This window comes from Suillus fuscotomentosus (assembly GCF_016647785.1).
Source record: "Suillus fuscotomentosus strain FC203 chromosome Unknown F5891scaffold_141, whole genome shotgun sequence".
In the NCBI taxonomy this organism is placed as follows: domain Eukaryota; kingdom Fungi; phylum Basidiomycota; class Agaricomycetes; order Boletales; family Suillaceae; genus Suillus; species Suillus fuscotomentosus.
In genome coordinates this window covers 37,442-55,571 of record NW_024539653.1, presented here as the reverse complement: position 1 = coordinate 55,571, position 18,130 = coordinate 37,442, and the positions used below count along the sequence as shown (strand labels likewise).

At 47.0% G+C, this 18,130-nt stretch overlaps 4 protein-coding genes and 1 non-coding gene across 5 annotated transcripts; 1 reads left to right on the top strand and 4 right to left on the bottom strand.

Moving 5' to 3' along the window:
* Positions 1–1,869: 1,869 nt before the first annotated feature.
* Positions 1,870–4,532, bottom strand: F5891DRAFT_121751 (MFS general substrate transporter). Its single transcript, XM_041369341.1, has 15 exons — positions 4,277–4,532; positions 4,101–4,219; positions 4,015–4,041; positions 3,933–3,961; positions 3,831–3,879; positions 3,703–3,780; positions 3,559–3,643; positions 3,155–3,507; positions 3,007–3,103; positions 2,766–2,958; positions 2,659–2,716; positions 2,577–2,608; positions 2,506–2,523; positions 2,388–2,455; positions 1,870–2,328 (listed from the first exon to the last, which is right to left on the bottom strand). The coding sequence occupies exons 2-15, from the start codon at positions 4,199–4,201 to the stop codon at positions 2,248–2,250; spliced, it is 1,269 nt and encodes a 422-aa protein (XP_041217803.1). The 5' UTR covers positions 4,202–4,219; positions 4,277–4,532; the 3' UTR covers positions 1,870–2,247.
* Positions 4,533–7,215: 2,683 nt separating this feature from the next.
* On the bottom strand, positions 7,216–8,794 carry F5891DRAFT_121712 (WD40 repeat-like protein). Its single transcript, XM_041369330.1, has one exon. It carries the CDS (start codon positions 8,501–8,503, stop codon positions 7,394–7,396), a length of 1,110 nt encoding a protein of 369 aa, XP_041217802.1. The 5' UTR covers positions 8,504–8,794; the 3' UTR covers positions 7,216–7,393.
* A 765-nt stretch (positions 8,795–9,559) lies between these two features.
* On the bottom strand, positions 9,560–12,100 carry F5891DRAFT_121658 (MFS general substrate transporter). The gene is made up of 15 exons (XM_041369322.1): positions 11,833–12,100; positions 11,632–11,771; positions 11,547–11,573; positions 11,462–11,490; positions 11,358–11,406; positions 11,232–11,309; positions 11,088–11,172; positions 10,685–11,037; positions 10,532–10,628; positions 10,291–10,483; positions 10,183–10,240; positions 10,099–10,130; positions 10,028–10,045; positions 9,909–9,976; positions 9,560–9,849 (listed from the first exon to the last, which is right to left on the bottom strand). The coding sequence occupies exons 2-15, from the start codon at positions 11,706–11,708 to the stop codon at positions 9,748–9,750; spliced, it is 1,266 nt and encodes a 421-aa protein (XP_041217801.1). The 5' UTR covers positions 11,709–11,771; positions 11,833–12,100; the 3' UTR covers positions 9,560–9,747.
* Positions 12,101–12,554: 454 nt separating this feature from the next.
* On the top strand, positions 12,555–14,539 carry F5891DRAFT_121619 (uncharacterized protein). The gene is made up of 5 exons (XM_041369314.1): positions 12,555–12,788; positions 12,852–13,318; positions 13,371–13,617; positions 13,672–13,962; positions 14,017–14,539. The coding sequence occupies exons 1-5, from the start codon at positions 12,663–12,665 to the stop codon at positions 14,353–14,355; spliced, it is 1,470 nt and encodes a 489-aa protein (XP_041217800.1). The 5' UTR covers positions 12,555–12,662; the 3' UTR covers positions 14,356–14,539.
* A 3,283-nt stretch (positions 14,540–17,822) lies between these two features.
* F5891DRAFT_t125 lies at positions 17,823–17,895 on the bottom strand. Its single transcript has one exon. It is a non-coding gene; the product is annotated as a tRNA-Thr (tRNA).
* Between the last annotated feature and the right edge of the window lie 235 nt (positions 17,896–18,130).

Genomic DNA, 18,130 nt, shown 5'->3' with positions numbered 1-18,130 from the left:
AAGTAGAACATATTGGAAAACGAGGTTTACAAGATCGGTAAACCGATATCGATGAGTCGTGGTAAGGGTGTGGCGGGAAAAAGCTACGTAAGATATTGCTGCCGTCTTAAATTTGGGGTCGTCACCCACGACCGTCCGACGGGTCAGATTGGCTTGTTGCCGGTGCATGTAGTAACTATGACTGGAAGTTGGTTGAACTTGAACTTCTGGGCCAGTTCCCTTCATAAAGGATCCCCATATGTCCTGCATCAACGCAGATGAAAACGCTAAATCACGCCAACTGGAGTCACATCTGAATCAGAAACGTACTAGACGACGAGTTGATCGCACCGCAGCAATGGTTCGAATCGGAGCTCCGTTGTGGAGCTCTGGTCATGATATAGCTAAGTTCACTTCATTCAAAATCAGGCTTCGGATTTTACCGCCAATTGATTCAGCGTATTGGATAGCTCTACGTCGCAAGAAAGAGAATGAGGGAAGACCTGGGAAGACTGAACGGGAAATCATTAACCGTGTCGTGACTCGTCCGGGTCTACTTTGAGAAGGAATATTGCCATTGTCGGCGGTATCGACACCTCTCTCACTCTCGTGAACCGGAGTTCTGCTGCACTTAAGGCCCCCATGCCTCCAATTATTACTTCATTGCGTATCCCTCCTGCATTTTTACCTGTACCACCGGTGATCGCCTCACGCCTATATGCACATAACGAATCACTTCACAGCATGGCGGCACCCCGAGGATAACGACGCCGCGTTTTGATCCTATAGGTTCACAATTGGAGCATATGCATTCCTCGATTGACGTCCTCGCAAGCACGCCAATTACATATTATTTCAAGTCTGTAACTGACGGAACGATTTTTAGCGGCTATACACAATAAATTCATCCCCATAATCTGGGGTGCAACTAGCCACCTCTGGATGGAACGAACCGTGGTTCGGCTCCACCGGATGGCAGCAACATTAGTCTAGACTCGCCTAAAGTTAGTTATCCACGTATCATTTATCTACTCTTTCCAAATATAGGCGAAGGTAGAAGAATACTGGCAAGACGAGCAATCTTGGACTAGCTCGGTAGCGATATCCCCCTAAAGCTTTCGTCTGCTCGTTAAAACCGCCGCCAACCTGTCTCCCTATAGTGCTTATAGGAATATATTCTCAGAGATGCGGCTGGATGTAGCTTGCAGTGAGTCACAAGCATGTGGTCTAGTCAGTGATGCCGCGCTTGGACGCTGACAGCGCTGACACCTTGACCCTGCCAGGATGCCCTGCAACCTCATACTAAAGGGACTGCTTGGCATTACATCGCTGACAGGTGTTAGCGAGTCATCTCGATGGATACCATATACTTATAAGAATCTTGGGCTGCAGGGTCTCATAGGGCTCACGCCCTTGTGATCGGAGGATGGATACCTAATGACATGATAAAAGTCGCCTCGTCAGGGAAATTTAGTCAACTATTTGGCTTGCGTGATTGACACCGGGGTTGACCTTGGCTGGATGACTTTCCGCAGGGAAAAAACGTTGAACGGATTCCTATTTTGCCACATTAGGGGGACGTGCCGCGATGACATTGTTCATTTCCGGTGAATTTTTGGTTTTACGCCCCCGAAAACAAGCTTTCCAGATAACATTCTTTCCGTTTTAGGCCACTACGCCAGCGATATTCAAAACCTTGCTCGACGTGCGTGGCGTCGTGCCACATGATGGCGGCTCACCTCTGTTCCACTGATTATTACGCATACGGAATGAATCGGATGATAAGCCGCACTAGAAGTAAACACCAACGACTTACCTAATGACGCGAAAAGTTGAGTAATATTCGGCGTTGGTGCTCACCGGTCATTTCCTTTGAGATAACCCATCTGACCCTGTCATAAGGTTTTTCGTCTGAGGATAAAGGACTGTTGGAGATAAGAAGTAAGCGATGCTTGATGATCGTTTACACTATGGAGATGAACTCAATCTAGTCCTGTTTCTTTATGTTGGCATGAAAGCGGAGCACGTCGGTTATCAATGAGTTCATCACCATGGAAGCATTTGCGAATCAGAGACTTGACGTTGTCCGCTGTTGTCCGTTCAACCTACAGCCGGGGGTTGGTGATAGATCAGTCCAATAATATTCGTGCTTCTGCACACGCGTTCAATACACTAACATTTCATACACACATCTCCAATAACAGCACAAGCGAACGCCGGCCTCGACAGAAATCCAAACGAAACAACTATTTCACGTATCCCCGCTAGCTATGGGCTCCCGTTTATTCCTCGGCGGTATATAATCAGACGCATTACCACGAAGATCAAACTTCCCATGAAGGAGATCAACTAGATGCACATTTCAGCACAGGGCTCGCACAAGTGCAGAAACAACGTGAACTACTGACCCCACTGAAGAGCGACGCTATCCACCACTTATATTGAGAACCGAGAAAATCGCCCGATATTGGGCCACCTGAAAACATTGGTTCAAAGGCAGGCGAAGACCGGAAAGTAACTACTCACCAAGTAATGCACCAAAGGCTGGCCATTCGCGCATTGTCAAAAGTTCCGAGACAGAGCTAGATGATACGTACAAGTGAAGGTAAAACATATGCCTATTCGCGCTCTGCATATGAGGGTCAACATCACTGGAATGAAAATGTAAGAGAAGCCAACCCTAGCTCAGACAAATCAGGCGTCAGTACAGTCATCAATGGGACTAACAGCGCGATGTCTTGAAAAGTCAGTGCCAAGAATTACACGAGCTGCAGAGTGACACATACAGACTCCAGAGAAGTAGCCAAATGCAAGTCCTAAGACGACCACACTAGCCATGTCACTCAGAGCTATCATGGATATTATGATGACACTGCATGCGACAGTGGATGTGATCGTGAAGTTTAACACTCCCGCATACGCCGCAATGATTCCTGCCGTGCAACGTCCGATAAATGAAGCAGCACTTAAGATCGAAAGCTAAAGCGAGTTGAGAATTGACAATAAAGAGAATGATGCTGGGCGTACGGAGTAGAATGAGAAATTGACGTCAATTCCATGTTTGGTAGAATCCAGTTGCAAGTAAAACAGAGGGAAGTAAAACCCGATCTGGAACAGTGTTCCCCTATGCATGATCAGCTGTGCATCCCTTTGGGGTATACCAGATACAACATACCCAGCCGCCATGAGGATGAAGAGAACATCGCGAGAGCATTTTCGCGCTACTACAGTATGACTAACAGTCGATACCGGCAGTTCTCTTGTACGCATGGATAAACAGGCGATCAATAACAGAGCACTGACAAAACCTGCACTGGCACGAACGCCTTTTGCAAAGCCAACAGTACCATTCAAAAGGTGATTGAGCATGATCGGATGAATAATTCCACCCAGTGGTGAACCAGACGTGACGAGAGACATCACCAATGTGCGTTTTCTGGAGGAGAAGTGTTGAGAGACGACCGCGACACTGGGAGCATACGTTAAGCCTATCCCAAACCCATAAATGACGCCTTGAACCATAAAAGCCTGGTCGCAATGTATAGGTAGACCATCGACAAGATTGGTGGGGCTACTCACGAAGTAAAACTGACCAGGCTTCGTGAAGGACAAGGTGAACAAGGACAGTGACTGGAGCAGCGATCCCACGATCATCAATCGATAACTATTCGTAATTTGTGCAGGAATTAACGACTGACTCTGATTAAAGATATAGCAACTCACAACCACCCTCGGTCGTACAGCGGACCTGAGATCGACGCGACAATGACTGCGAGGAACGAGGTCAATGCACCAATCCATCTGACACCGAGTGAGACCAAAAACTGCAGAGCAAACGCACATTCACTTACGATATTGCAGATGGTGAATAGTTGGTCATATAAACTCGTGTGTAATAATCTTCCGAGGTCGTTTATCAACTTTGGATAGAGTATCATGCGACTGGTGGGTACCTTGGTAAACTCCGAAAGACGATATGTATCTGTTGAAGTGCTGTTGAATGATGTGTCTCGAACGAATGGAGCTAGAACCAACCCAAAGCCACAAAATTGCATGAGGAAACTAGGCATCGTCGTGATTGTTAGACACAGCATGCGGGTATCATTTGAGACACGACTTACCACCCAAAAACAGTCCTCCAGGCCCGAAACCCGCCATTCGGAGGGCCTGATTCTTGTTCTAGCTCTTCTGGATCATCTTCTTTCTTGTCCTTCGTAAACATATCATGGATTGCGGACTTCTTTGACATGGAAGTGAATGGGGCCAAACTCTATGCACCAGCAAATGTGAGGCTTACAGATTAAGACCAGTATTTAATCCTAACCCTGCAAGGACGCCTCGTGATAAAGGGGCTACGAGGTAGGGGGCGCATTACACCACTGACGGGACGTCGGCAAAACCTTGACGGCGATCGAATGTGCCCATAGACGAACACGTAGGGTTTGTCAGGGCCTATCCCCGTGGTGGTAGACACACGGTGACATGATGTCAACTGTCTTATTAGGACAGCAAATTGTTCGGATTGTGTGGTTGACAGCGGAGGCGATTGAGCATCCACTTTGTCACATGGACAGTGGCTACGCATGCAAATGACTACTTAGAGCTACACTAAGAACAAACACGGAAAGAAAACTTACTTATTGCAGAGATTGTTTGAGGAAGGATTTACAGAATATCCGAAGAGAGACAGCGTGCAACATGAAAGAGGTGATGGAATATGGCGGGAGATGTCGACAAAAGTAAAGAAACCACCTTTGGCACTCGACGGAACCTCCTGCGGATATCCGAGTCTGTGGGGTCTGCGCAGACTTGACACTGGCTGATCATTTCTTTTTATCAGAGTCGAAGTACTGTTCGATATCACACGATGGAACTTTGAAGCCGCTCGATGCGCGTCGACATCTCTGCATCCACAGGGATTTGGCCCTGGAAATGTCATCGGGTGGTAGCATGCTCCCCTAGCAGATGTAAATCTGTTCACAAAAACTGCCACGGGATACAGAGGCAGGTATGGTGTACGTCCGTTCTTGAAAGGAAAAGGGACTCGGATGATGCTCAGATTATGATGACCTTCGAGACGGTTTGCTAGTCGAATTCTGGTATCCTTGACTGTAGGCCATTACTTCAAGGGCTACGAACGATAGAAGTAAACGGTACGGTCTGGTCACGGAGACCCCTCCCAATTGGTCACCTATCAGCTGTCGCAACCCGCAATGGCACCCTAACGCTGCAAGTTACAGTTGCTGCTTGGTCAGAGACGTAAACGACGGCTTCACGCAAGGATCCCAGACTCACTGACATGTCAACTCGGGTCACGGCACACACTTGATTGCCGGTCCGACGACCTTTTTTGGACTGGAAATTTGTCGACGAATCGAGCTTTTCCTGTCTTCGTCGACTCAACTTGCATTGCAAAGTGCTCGTCTGCCCGGAAGACCCATACCACAAGACCATCTCTTATACGCTAGTATCAGCTTAGTAAAACATATACAAGACAATATGTGACACGATTTCGAGACCGAGACCGATACAATTCGAAATTCTAGAGGTACTGTCAAGGTGTGGAATGAAAACGTCTGATTCTTCGAAGCTACAATATCTCCACCATCCTGACGTCCATCATGTCATCAACAGAAGCCATGTCTCTGACTTGTGCAATGATATTGTTATCCGAAGCGATTCTCTTATACTCCCCACCCCACTGCTGCGCTAGCAAAAGTGCGCCAAAAGGCTGTCCAAGGCGAACAATCAGCCTCAACTCTTGCGTAGTCGACTCGTTGTATCCAGGAAACCCAGGCTCGGGCCAATCTTCTATGGTCTGCGTCTCGTCTGAAAAGTTAATCAGCCCGAGATCATACCGATTCCACGGACGGACGAGCATGAATGTCTGCCGAGTACGCCTTGCAGGCCAGAATTCAACTAGTTTGTCTTTCGTCGTGACCAGCAGGTCTTGTAGGCCGTTTGCCTTGATGTCATAAGCGAAACATCTAGCCCCATCTTGACCAGGCCTCCGCCTGACTTCTGTGAGAGTAAATGCGATGCAAGGCAATTGCAGTCTGGCATTTGCGAAACGAGGAACGCTGAGATTCTCCAGAGTGGCATACAGTTTTGAAGCCGACTCCACAACCACAATGTCGTTTCGCAGCGCGAAGACTGACTCCTGTATGTCATGTTCAGATAGAGATGATAGCATGCATGGCAGAGCCTTGTATGAGGAAATATCGGCCGGGAGACAACTGTTGAAGTTGGACGATTGTCCCACCCAGTCCAGGGCCGTGATGTCGCCCGAATGGGCTATAATCTCCTGTAAGAGTCGTCCAAGCGCCTTTTGTCTTTTTTCTCCATAGATAACAGGAAGGTTGACATCAAAGATGCCAAACAAAGAGTAGGCGATGTCTTCCTCCCTCGTGGTGTCTCGGTTCGACGCCCATCGGAGTTTCTCTCGGGCATCTTTTGTCCCAGGATGGAAGTGGATGAGCGCCCGCGCATCTATGCCAGTTGAACGCTCCAACTCATCCATGATTCTGAAAGATTGCTTGTGATTGCGTGAGAGGATGCCGAGATATAGGCTCCAATCTGCTTGGTAGAAGAGAACAATTTTAGGAGCGAGAAACTCCTGAACAGTCCATCCTCGCGTGTTCCAAATGCTGTTTGCAAGGGCGCCTGACTTTGACGAAGGAGGAACATCTGATAGGTAGATGATAGTGAGCGCTGAGTGATGATACCAGACGAACATGGAGTTGACTGATTGCTGGAGCTCAACATTGTTGTCCTGGTCGATGCAGCATGTGTCGCTCCATGCCCAGCGATAGCCCGCCTCGCGAGCGACTTTGCAGAACTTCTGCAACTTCACCATGGTTCCGACCGGATCCAACTCATATATGACCTTGTCCTGAATGTCGTGCAGTAGTGGCTCCTTCCTTTCCCACCTATGGGATAACATGACCCAACTGAAGTACTTCGTGACCGCTTCTTCGACGGGCTCCGTTTTGAGGGGCGCATGCATGTCAGATGAATGTAAAAGTTTTTTGTACCCTGTACTTTCAATGAATATGTTGGTTTGCACATCTCGATTGCACAAACGTCCAGTAGAAGTGTCGATTAGCCGAAGGGGGGCGTTTTCCAGTTGGGCGTGAATGGCTCGTCGAATAGCATCCTCTACTTCAGATGGACTGACGTATTTTTGGCGGAGCTCTGCAAATATATATATCATCTTTATGTTGGCACCTGAGTTGTTTTGAGCTTACGTCGTATATGCGGGTCGGGTGCATCATCCAACATGGAAAGCATTATCTTGAAGGCCTTAAACGCATCATCATAGTGTCGTGCTCCACGAAGAGCCGCGTACTTCAGTTCGTACCCGAGATAAGACGAAGGGTTGAGCTCAATAACCTACAAACATCGTCACAAATGTTCAAACAAAGATAGATATCGTCCGCACCTTGTTCGCGTCTGAAAGGGCCTCCACATAGAGCTGTCGTCCAAGCTTCCTCTTACTGCGATGTGCAAAATAGGAATGGTGTAAGGAATCCAGCCCGAATGTTGCAGAAAGTATGTTCTCGATCGACCAGAGCCAAATATTCCCATCACAGTCTCCACTCGCAAGTAGTTCTCCACTAGGAGAAATTGTGACGCAGTCAACATATGTAGTGTGTTTGAAGGCCTGTCCTATCTGGAGGTGTGACTTTGTACTCCATAAGCGTACAGTCGTATCGTGCGAGGCAGTGGCAATGAATGAATCATCAGAAGAGATGGCCAGGGAGTAAATTATCCCAGTGTGACCAGTACAAGGTAGACCGATCTGGAAACCATTCGAGGAGTCCCAAAACTTGATTGTTTTGTCATCTGATGCGGAGACAAGTTGCTGGCCGTCAGGCGACCACACAACGCTGTTAACCCAATCCCCATGAGCGTCGATTTTGAACAGAAGCTCGGCGTTATCGGTGCACCAAACCCAAATGTTACCACGGGATCCGCCGCATGCTAATTTTAGCCCGTCCGGGCTGAAGGCGACACACAAAACGTGCGAACCCTGACCCTTGAGTGTTGAGAGGACAGCGCCAGTCTCTGCATCCCTTATAATAACTCTATCATCCCATGACCCACTTGCAAGTCTCTCTCCATCAGGGGAGAAACACACCGAGGACACACGGCGTGTATGCTCCACCAGCGGTTTGAATACCATTTGCTTGCTTTCGACATCCCAAATGATGATGGTATTATCTTCTCCACTGCTGGCGATTCGCCTATCGTCTGGCGATACAGTAACTGACATCACAATGTCCCTGTGTCCCTTGAATGGCCATCCTATAAATGCTCTTTTCTCCACGTCCCAGATTCGCAATGTTTTATCCATTGAAGCAGTGACGATCCGTCGGCCGTCTTTGAAGAACGCGAGTGCCTCCACTGAGCTCGTGTGCGCTCGCACCGTTTCTATTAGTTCAGGCTGGGTTGTCTGTGCCGGAGGCTGGCGCCTTCTCGCAGTAAGATACACTTTTTTTGCTACATCGCGCAATCCTAGCATATCGCTAAACACGGGGATGAACGGTCAGTAGCCGCATATGAAGTTGATGAAGAGCGTTACCGTAGTCATCGATCCTGTATGTCGTGAGTAGAGTTGCATTTCCACCCATTTATAACAGACACTCAGGCTGTCACGGTTCCGGTTACACACTTACCACGCTGCCACTGCGCATCGTCACGCTACTCTTCGACTGCCCATTATATACTAATTCCTTCATTCTGTTTACAGTAAATCCCTGATTATACTTGGTACCTAGATGCATTTTGAATACTAACCAATTCATGAAAAGTACATGTTGTCGCCATACAGTGCTGGAAGGGAAGGAAGAGTGAGAAGTGGCTTAGCGGACCTTCAACGCTGCAACCTTGAATCATAACAACAAGCTGCAGCACCTCCTTAAGGTACGGACAAATCCGCTGCACAAGCCAAAGCATATCAGGTCCATAGCAGATTCTCCTGGCTTGATGGAGCCCCAAGTCCAACAAGCCATTTGCGTGCCCTCCTCTCCCTTCCTTTTCACCTGTCACAGTTGCTCTTTCAAAAAATCCGTCGAGGTATCGATATCAGAGTAAACATAATCAATATAACGGTTCCATTACCCTGCCCGAAGGCAACTTAGCTGTTGGCGGTTTTACCTCTGGCGCTAATACAGCTTCCGTGAGGATCACACCTATTTTAGCGCACCTGAGAAAACACCAAACTACTTCAGTGATGCTTACTGTGCCAGAAATTCCTCGTCGACTGGACATCAAAATAAATTGTATATGCGCCATACAACACAACTTCTAGGTTGAAAGGGGATTGTGCACGGATAACAGCTCTACATCTTCGATTTGTTGAAGTCCAACTGCTCAGTCCAACAATCTTGAGAACCACTGTATTCCGTGTATCACGCTTTCTCTTCATCCCTGCTGCTCGAGTTCGACGGTCGATTGCAAACGATTTCCTTTGAGACTAGTTTACACAACTACCTTCAAATGGCTGCCAAGGTCTTCACGTTCTTTCGCACAGTTCTAGATCTCGGAAGTGGTTTTTTCGCTCATTGTCGTGTGTATACTGTATTGTCCCATGTGTGCTTATCTTCAGGAGTAAATAAGGAGAAAGATAGCGGTACGAATATCTGCTTTTGTAATGGAATGACATAAGTGTGCCAATAAAAAGAAACGACCGAAGGTCATAGCAAGTTTCCAATCATCTAGCACGAGTGAATAACGGCCACGATAGAATCCAATGGGAAAACTAGTTCACGTATCCCCGCCAGCCATGGACGGGCTCCCGTTTATTCCTCGGTGGTATATAATCAGGCGCATCACTACAAATATCAAACTTCCGACGAGGGAGACCAACTGGATGTAAATTTTAGCATAGGGCTCGCGCAAGTGCAGAAACAATGTGAACTACTGACCCCACTGAAGAGTGACGCTATCCACCACTTATATTGAGAACCGACCAAAGCACCTGATATTGGGCCGCCTGAAAAGATTGGTTCAATGGCAGGTAAAGACCGGAAGGCAACTTACTCACCAAGTAATCCACCAAAGGCTGACCATTCACGCTCTGTCAGGAGTTTCGAGACAGAGCTAGATGATACGTACAAGTGAAGGCAAAACATATGCCCATTCGCGCTCTGCATTTATGAGGGTCAGCATCACCAGAATGCAAATGTAAGAGAAGCCAACCCTAGCTCAGATAAATCAGGCGTCAATACAGCCACCAATGGGACTATCAGCGCGATGACTTGGAAAGTCAGCGCCAGGAATTACACAAGCTGCAGCGTGACAACATACAAACTCCAGAAAAGTAACCATATGCAAGTCCTAAGACGACCACACTGGCCATATCACTCAGAGCTATCATGGATATTATGATGGCACTGCATGCGACAGTGGATGCGATCGTGGAGTTCAACACCCCCGCATATGGCGCAACCATTCCTGTCATGCAGCGTCCGATAAAACAGGCTGCGTTCATTATCACAAGCTAAAGCGAGTCAAGGATTGATAACAAAGAGGATATTCCTGGGCGTACGGAGTAGAACGAGAAATTGATGTCAAGTCCATGTTTGGTAGAATCCAGTTGCAAGTAAAACAGAGGGAAGTAAAACCCAATCTGAAATAGTGTTGACCTAGGCGTGATCAGTTGTCAAGACTGTGAATTTTTTGGGGTATGCCAGACACATACCCAACAGTCATGAGGATGAAGAGAACCTCGCGAGAGCATTTTCGCGCCACTACATTATAACCGACAGTCGGTGCTGACAGTTCCCTTGTACGCACGGATAAACAAGCGATCAACAACAAAGCACTGACAAAACCCGCACTAGCGCGAACGCCTTTTGCAAAGCCAACAGTACCATTCAAAAGGTTATTGAGCATGATCGGATGAATCATGGAACCAAGTGGTGTACCAGATGTGACGAGAGACATCACTAATGTACGTTTTCTAGAAGAGAAGTGTTGAGAAACGACCGCAATGCTGGGAGCATACGTTAGGCCCATCCCAAACCCAGAAATGACGCCTTGAACCATAAAAGCCTGGTCGCAACGTATAGGTAGCCCATCACAAAATTGGTGGGGCTGCTCACCAAGTAGAATTGACCAGGCTTCGTGAAGGACAAAGCGAACAAGGACAGTGATTGGAGCAGCGACCCCACGATCATCAATCGATAGCTATCCGTGATTTGTGCAGGAATTAACGATTGACTATGTATAAAGATATAGCAACTCACAACCACCCTCGGTCATAAAGTGGACCTGAGATCAACGTGACATTGACTGTGAGGAACGAGGTCAATGCACCAATCCATCTGATACTAAGTGAGACTAAGAACCGCAGAGCAAACACATTCACTTACGATATTGCAGATGGTGGATAATTGGTCATATAAACTCGTGTGTAATAATCTTCCGAGGTCGTTCATCAACTTTGTATGTAAAGTATCATGCGACTGATGGGTACCTTGATAAACTCCAAAAGATGATATGTATCTGTTCAAATGCTGTTGACTGATACGTGTCTTGAAACGAACGGAATTCGAACCAACCCAAAGCCACAAAATTGCATGAGGAAACTAGGCATATCGTGATTGTTAGACGCAATATGCGGGAATCATTCGAAACACGGCTTACCACCCAAAGACAGTCCCCCAGGCCTGAAACCCACCATCCGGAGGGCTTGCTTCTGTTTGGGAATTAGATGCCGGCATATGTTCTAGCTCTTCCAGATCATCTTCTTTCTTGTTCGTCGAGAACGTATTATGGATTGCGGACTTCATCGAGATTGAAGTAAATGGGAGTAAAACGCTATGCACCAGCAAGTGTTGGGCTTACAGGTTAAGACCAATACTTGAACTTGACCCTGCAAAAGCGCCTCATGCTAAAGGGGCTACGTGTCCACAGGAGGTGTATTCCATCACCGATGCCGGGCTCATCAACAACACGTTGACAGCCTATGGCCTGAGAAGAGCCCGTATGGTCTCTCAGGGTCTATCCCGTGATGGTACAGTAGACATCTGATGACATGATAACAATTGTCTTATCAAGGATATACAGGACAATGGATTGTTCGGATTATGTGGTTGACAACGGAGACGATTGAATATCCGCCTGGTCACAGGGACACTGGCTAGTGGTTACGCATACAGATAACTACTTATGTCACATTAAGAATGAACACTGATAGACGACTTACTTGATACAGGCTGTTCAAATCCATTCATCAAATAATGGAGGTCATTACTCCAAGGTACGGACAAAAACTTGAGGTGGAAGTAAATTAGTACTTGATGTTTGGTCAGTAGTCGACATCTCCGAGTCTATCAGCGGCCAGTCGCAACCTGCAACACAGCTGCAAATTAGTTGCTATGTGATTAGAAACAACGGCTGCACGCAGACAGACTCACTAAAGTGTCAACTAGTGCGTCGATCTCTCATGAAAGAACACTGGCAGAAGCAGTACTGTGTAGTAGTAATTTAGTGAAGTTGCAAGTATTATGTAATAAAGCATGAATTAGACCTGTCACCTGGTGACCTGTGACGCCATATGTCGTGATCGTTAACTACCCAACTGCTCAGGCAATGCATAAGCCTGAAAATGACCAGCAGGACCATGTGTTCCACAATTTCGAGTTCTTTACTCACCAACGCTGATTTGGATACCCATGTTTGTAGTACCAGCCAGCCAACATGGCCAACATGGTGTCCACAGCCCTTCCAAGTTCGTGGTCGACGTATGGCTCGTGATTATGAAGTATCTTTCCGTCCTGGACATCGTGAGACTTGGAAGTGTAAGTCTGCGACAGATTACTACTCTTTCTTGAACCCCCCTAAAATTTATACCTCATTCACAGACATGCCAAACATTACACGAATTTGCTTCATTACGACATGTCTGGCGTGACGTCCTCTTTCAGCATCGTTTTCTTGACCAGTGTTACCCCCATCTGCGTTCATGTACTGCGGAAGACATTCGTCACCAGCTGAAAACCGCTGCCCGACTGGACCACCTATGGACACAGTCTAGCATCGTCCCTAAGCGTCTTTACACGTTTCCGCTGGATTTCCCTGGTGTATTTCAAGGTCTCAAATTTCTTCCGGGTGGGACATGGCTAGTGTTACTTTTCCATTGTCGAAATCTCAACCCTTCTCGACACTCCAACTTATGCTTAGTGAAACCAAGCACGGGAGCTGGATTCCCTGCTGTATCCACGACCTTTCAGAGCGAGATGTGCTGGCTCCCCTTCCTTGACCAAGACGGTCCGTATAGATCATCTCGTGGTGACAATCTCATATTACTACGAACCAAGTGTAATGACGGGTGCGGTGTATCCTTCGGGTCCTAATTCGCCGTATTCACGAATTCCAACTAGATCTAATGCCTTCGGAATTGTGCATTTAAATACAAAGATACCCTCAATCACGATACCTCTCATTTTTCGCACAAATGTGTTTGTGCGGAACTATGCAGCGTCAGGAGACTATATCGTTTATGGCTGGATTACTGCCGACAGGAGGCATTTCCTTCGTATCATGCAGCTAAACGATAATTATGACGGTTTTCGAAAGGATATGACTGTTGAAATTGACTGTCCTAAGGGACACGACGGCAAACTCCGCGTAAGTGCAAAGATGAAAATATTATAGTTGGAGAATACCGATGATTATGTACAGATACGGTACGACTTGCGCCTGTCCGGTCGGGTTCCGTGCATCTTGCTCATCAGCACGCGATTGATGGCTGCGTACAACATTCCCTCCAATGTACCCAACAACGTCGACGCAAACCTACCACCATTGCTTACGCCATTCTGGCAGCTTCGCCCTGCTGCTGTGACCTTTGGACGCTTCGTCAAATTGTTTCATGAAGGAGCTATAGTATCTTTGTACGAAGGCCAGATTCGATTCATACGACCTCACCTCGATGCCTCAGAACCCAACACCTACGCCATTGAGAAGTACAATGTAAGCTTTGCTCTGCACTGCCGCATCGAGAGAGTGACTCACTCACCATTGCAGTTTGATCCCCCACATCCACAGAACTTACAGCGGCCGTGCTTGTTCTCAGCCCAGCGGATATTCTGGCGTTCTTCCCTGAAAAACCAGAAAGGGACGACATCTCCTTGGCAAATGACCATCGAGACGAGCGGAGTCTCAGAAAATGTCCATCGTGAAGGCCGTGTACTTATTGACTTACAGGAAACTCAGACCTCCGCTCCATCTGCGAGCACTCGAATAGTGCAGGATTGGGATGAGCTTTCGGGAAGACTTTGTATCAGAAGCATACAAAGCCGCTTTGCGCAGGATCCGAGATGTCGAAAGACTACTTGGCGGGTCACATTGGTAGATTTTGTGTGAGAGTTATACGAACCTACTGTGCTATGGTATCGTGAGACCAAGGTGCGAGGACACATTGCACATTAGTTAGCTAGTTTTTTGTATCCACTTACGTTCATTAGAGCAGTGCTCTATGTTGAACGTTCAACCGTTCAGCTAGATTTGCATGCGTAAGCACAACGTTATAAATACTGGCAGCTGCGAGGTCACCAGGTAGCAGCAAAGAAATCTGCAATCAACCCCATGCACGTGCTCCACCTGAGCTCCGATTGCACCGACGTGCGATCGCTCTGTTATCTCCTTACTATGCTCCTGTTCTTGAAGCACCATGGTTTCGGCGTGCTGTTTTCACGGTGTTATCGGTACCCAGAACGCTACATCTCCGAGTCATGCTTTGGAACCGAGAAAGAGGTTTTGGAAGGTGGATGCGTTTGTGCCGGTCTCTGTTGATCCAAAAGATAGCGTTGGAAGCAGAGCAGGCTCCTTCAGACGCACCCGAGCAAACTCCAAACTACCTCGCGATGTTGGCTCATCCAAGCAAGCCTCCCCGTCGATGGGATCTGAAAGTTGGTGCTGTGTCGAAAACGGATCAGTATGAAACGCTCGATTCGCGTCGTCGCCATGTGCACACTTCACTACAACCTCTTCGATGCCCCACTTTGGCTCAGGTGTATACTCCACTTGAGCTTGTGTTCTGAAACGATTTCGCACGCTTGGCGCTGGAGTTTCACCGTTTCAGGCAGATGATCAAGCACTTAACGTTGAACGTTAAAAAGTTAAAGCCGAAATTGAGTGTACATATCGTGTAGTATAGTCTCAAAGTCTGGAATATCAAAGTCCTCGGAAACAGGCTGTGCGTGGCCATGGCTGGATGCTGTATGCGATGTCATCAGATTGTGTCAAGAATGCTTTGAGAAAATGTCGCGCAAAAGAAAGGCTGACTCGGACTCATGTAAGCAATATCTACCGATGATTTAAGGTTTAAGCCACTCAAATGAGGTTTCGGCCATTTCCGAGTTGAGCTCAAGTCCTCCATGGAACTGGCAGTAACAAGGCAGTAAGGTCATCTGCTTCTAGTCAGGATGCCAAGAACCGGCAGAATTATATACACTGTATATGTTGAGATTTGAAAGAAGAAGAATTTTGGAGTCATTCGCACGAAAGCATAATGCGAATACCGGTAGATAGCTAATTCCAGTAGTGATACAGTACATTGAGTATTTGTTTATTGTCCGTTGGGGCGATGCCCGATGGTAGACATTAAGTATTGGCTACATACACCTATCACTTCCAACTTCGGGAACCAAACCAGCACCATTTACGAGTCCACGAGCAGAGTACCCGATTTTCGTGCTACACACTGCTAGTGCTAGTCGACACGCTTACGAGCCCTGACTCCTCCTGGAAAGCAATTGAACTCATACAAGTTGCTAGTTCGGCGTTACACGTGAGCTTGGCGTGATAGTCTCGAACACTAAGGATGAGACGTGGTCCCAGCACGAACAATTGCACGAATATGGCGATTTGAAGTATAGCATAATAAATTTGAGCTCCCACGGAATATGAGTCCTATAGACAAAACAGTGGTCAGACGTAAGATGCCAGTTACAAATCGGCACACATACTATTATGTTAGGAGACAGACAGCCAAGGTTGAAACAAGAAACGGCAGCAAACCTAGCACACGTGGAACTTCAGCGAAATAAAATCAATCGCGTCAAGATTGGGAGCTCACGTTGCAAAGTAAAGCACATGACTTTCTATCAACACCGTGAAACAGTCCCCTTTGGGCCATCTTGGAAATTGACACCCCATGTCATGGAAATGTTTTACAGCAATCCAGGCCGCAAGACAGAGTACAATGCCCTCCCACACAATGCGGAGTATCCAAACCCCGGCCAACAGAAGTTCAAGTTGTTGGCTTCTCTGAACCTCGTAAACACACTGATGAGTGCCGGAGAGGACGAGGTCATCTGAAATCCGTCGTATCAGCTTGATGGTTCAAGGTCTTTCGTGATAATCGAAGCATACCCCAAGGCAAAGTGCGGATTGCTAATACAAACAGTACTCCACAGGCGGCTGTGATAGTTGGAAAGACTGCAATGAGAAAGACGAGGATTTTTTTTGATCCCTGATACATGGCATATAATCGAGCAACCATGATGACTTGCAAGATATTTTAGTCGAATCTTAGCGGAGTGCGCAGTAACTCACTGCCGAGTATGGTATTTATAACGAAATATGTCCCTGCTTGTACCAAGAAAAATAGGGTACCTAGAAAACATAGTTACTGAAGAGTCTCGGAGTTAAATAATTTGGTCAAACTTACAGCTATCTCAGATGTTATATAGAATCCCTAAAACAGGTATTTCACTCACCCCTAAGTAGAAGTGTAGTCAGTTGGACAGGCATGGCAGGCAGACGCTGGCACGAGATAATTACCACATCTGTCATCGTAATTCCTGGGAGGCTCGCTGCTTACTGTTGGTCAGAAGAAATGGCAACAGAGTAAGGAGACATACGCAGTAGGTTGTTGCTGATAGTAAGATGACTTGTTAGTACAGTGCTAACTGTTGACCTTGTGAACATACATAGAGTATAGTATTCCAACGTAGCGCACCTAGAATATTCTCAAATCAGTATATATAACTTGTCAAGTGCACCACAGCGCATAATATTGGCTACATACGATGACATATAGAAGGGTCATGAAAGACCAGCGTCGCGTCTGTCTCGAATTAGTTCGTTTGGCGTCAATATGCGATAAGAGTTCTACTCACCCAGATCAGTTCAACCTATAGATACATTGTCAGTACTGCTGTTCTGGTAATGACATCAACTCATCAACCTACCTCTTGTCGGAATGTCAGTGCTAAATGATACCGGGACATCAACAATCGCCTCGATAAATACTGTGTTGCTTACCCCAATCATAGAGTATTGCAGTCGAAGATGCCACTGCAAAACCAGTCATAAATAGAGTCAAGTGACAGCATCGGGCTTGCTCTTCACGAACCTAAAACATAGGTGGCAACCTGATGTGTATCGTTGTCCGGCCAACCACTGGGATCAATTGAGAGTAGGATCATATCCAAGAAATATGGGTCAAAGAGTAGCGATTTTGGTGGAGCATAACGGTGATGTTGGTGCTACATATACACCATCCAGCGCCTGTGCCGCCGAAATAGGCAGATGCATCCTTGACCGACTGCCAGTGTTTTACGTATAATCGTATGAAATTAAGTACAGAAACTTGAAGTCACAGTGGAAGCAACAAGGAAGTAGTACTGCAGGGGCAGTGCTACAAAGCAGTGCATCACGCTTACCTGACACCCTGAACTATATACTACAGCTATGCATGTAGGTCAGCTGCGAGGCTAGCTACCAGGATACTAGGAATCCAGACACCTTGAATTCGGATCACCGGGTTTTGTGGCACTATGATAGATGTTAAGGTCCGATACTTCTGAGAAACAAAACAAAAAGACTTCCCATTAGCCGACTTGAACGACTGACCTCGTCATTACTAGTGACGCGCTCTACCAACTGAGCTAAACGGGACGTGCAGATTACTAAGACCAGCACATGTTGAAGCTTGAACGTTGCGTGGGAACTACGGGTCGGATCAGAACTTTCAACAGACTGACTATCGTAGTCACTGCTACTACTACACGGTATTGATGCATAATGCCGTGCCTCGTGATGTTCTTCTGAGTCTTCGGCTTCCTACAGCCATATATACTTCGGCCCCAAGTATTTTCACATTCCACTATTCCCGCATAATACCCGGCGCAGT

Bases quoted from the DNA above. Each gene is read 5' to 3' on its own strand.
- F5891DRAFT_121751 (XM_041369341.1), bottom strand. From the start codon at position 4,201: ATGTTTACGAAGGACAAGAAAGAAGATGATCCAGAAGAGCTAGAACAA. The intron at 2,717-2,765 runs GTATGTGTCACT...TGACTTTTCAAG, and splicing joins TGGCTACTTCTCTGGAGTCT to ACATCGCGCTGTTAGTCCCA. The intron at 2,329-2,387 runs GTCAGTAGTTCA...ATGTGCATCTAG, and splicing joins TAGCGTCGCTCTTCAGTGGG to TTGATCTCCTTCATGGGAAG.
- F5891DRAFT_121658 (XM_041369322.1), bottom strand. From the start codon at position 11,708: ATGCCGGCATCTAATTCCCAAACAGAAGCAAGCCCTCCGGATGGTGGG. The intron at 11,574-11,631 runs GTAAGCCGTGTT...CGATATGCCTAG, and splicing joins TGGGGGACTGTCTTTGGGTG to TTTCCTCATGCAATTTTGTG. The intron at 11,173-11,231 runs GTGAGTTGCTAT...AATCACGGATAG, and splicing joins CTTTATGACCGAGGGTGGTT to CTATCGATTGATGATCGTGG.
- F5891DRAFT_121619 (XM_041369314.1), top strand. From the start codon at position 12,663: ATGTTTGTAGTACCAGCCAGCCAACATGGCCAACATGGTGTCCACAGC. The intron at 13,618-13,671 runs GTAAGTGCAAAG...GATTATGTACAG, and splicing joins GACACGACGGCAAACTCCGC to ATACGGTACGACTTGCGCCT. The intron at 13,963-14,016 runs GTAAGCTTTGCT...TCACCATTGCAG, and splicing joins ACGCCATTGAGAAGTACAAT to TTTGATCCCCCACATCCACA.
- F5891DRAFT_121712 (XM_041369330.1), bottom strand. From the start codon at position 8,503: ATGCTAGGATTGCGCGATGTAGCAAAAAAAGTGTATCTTACTGCGAGA.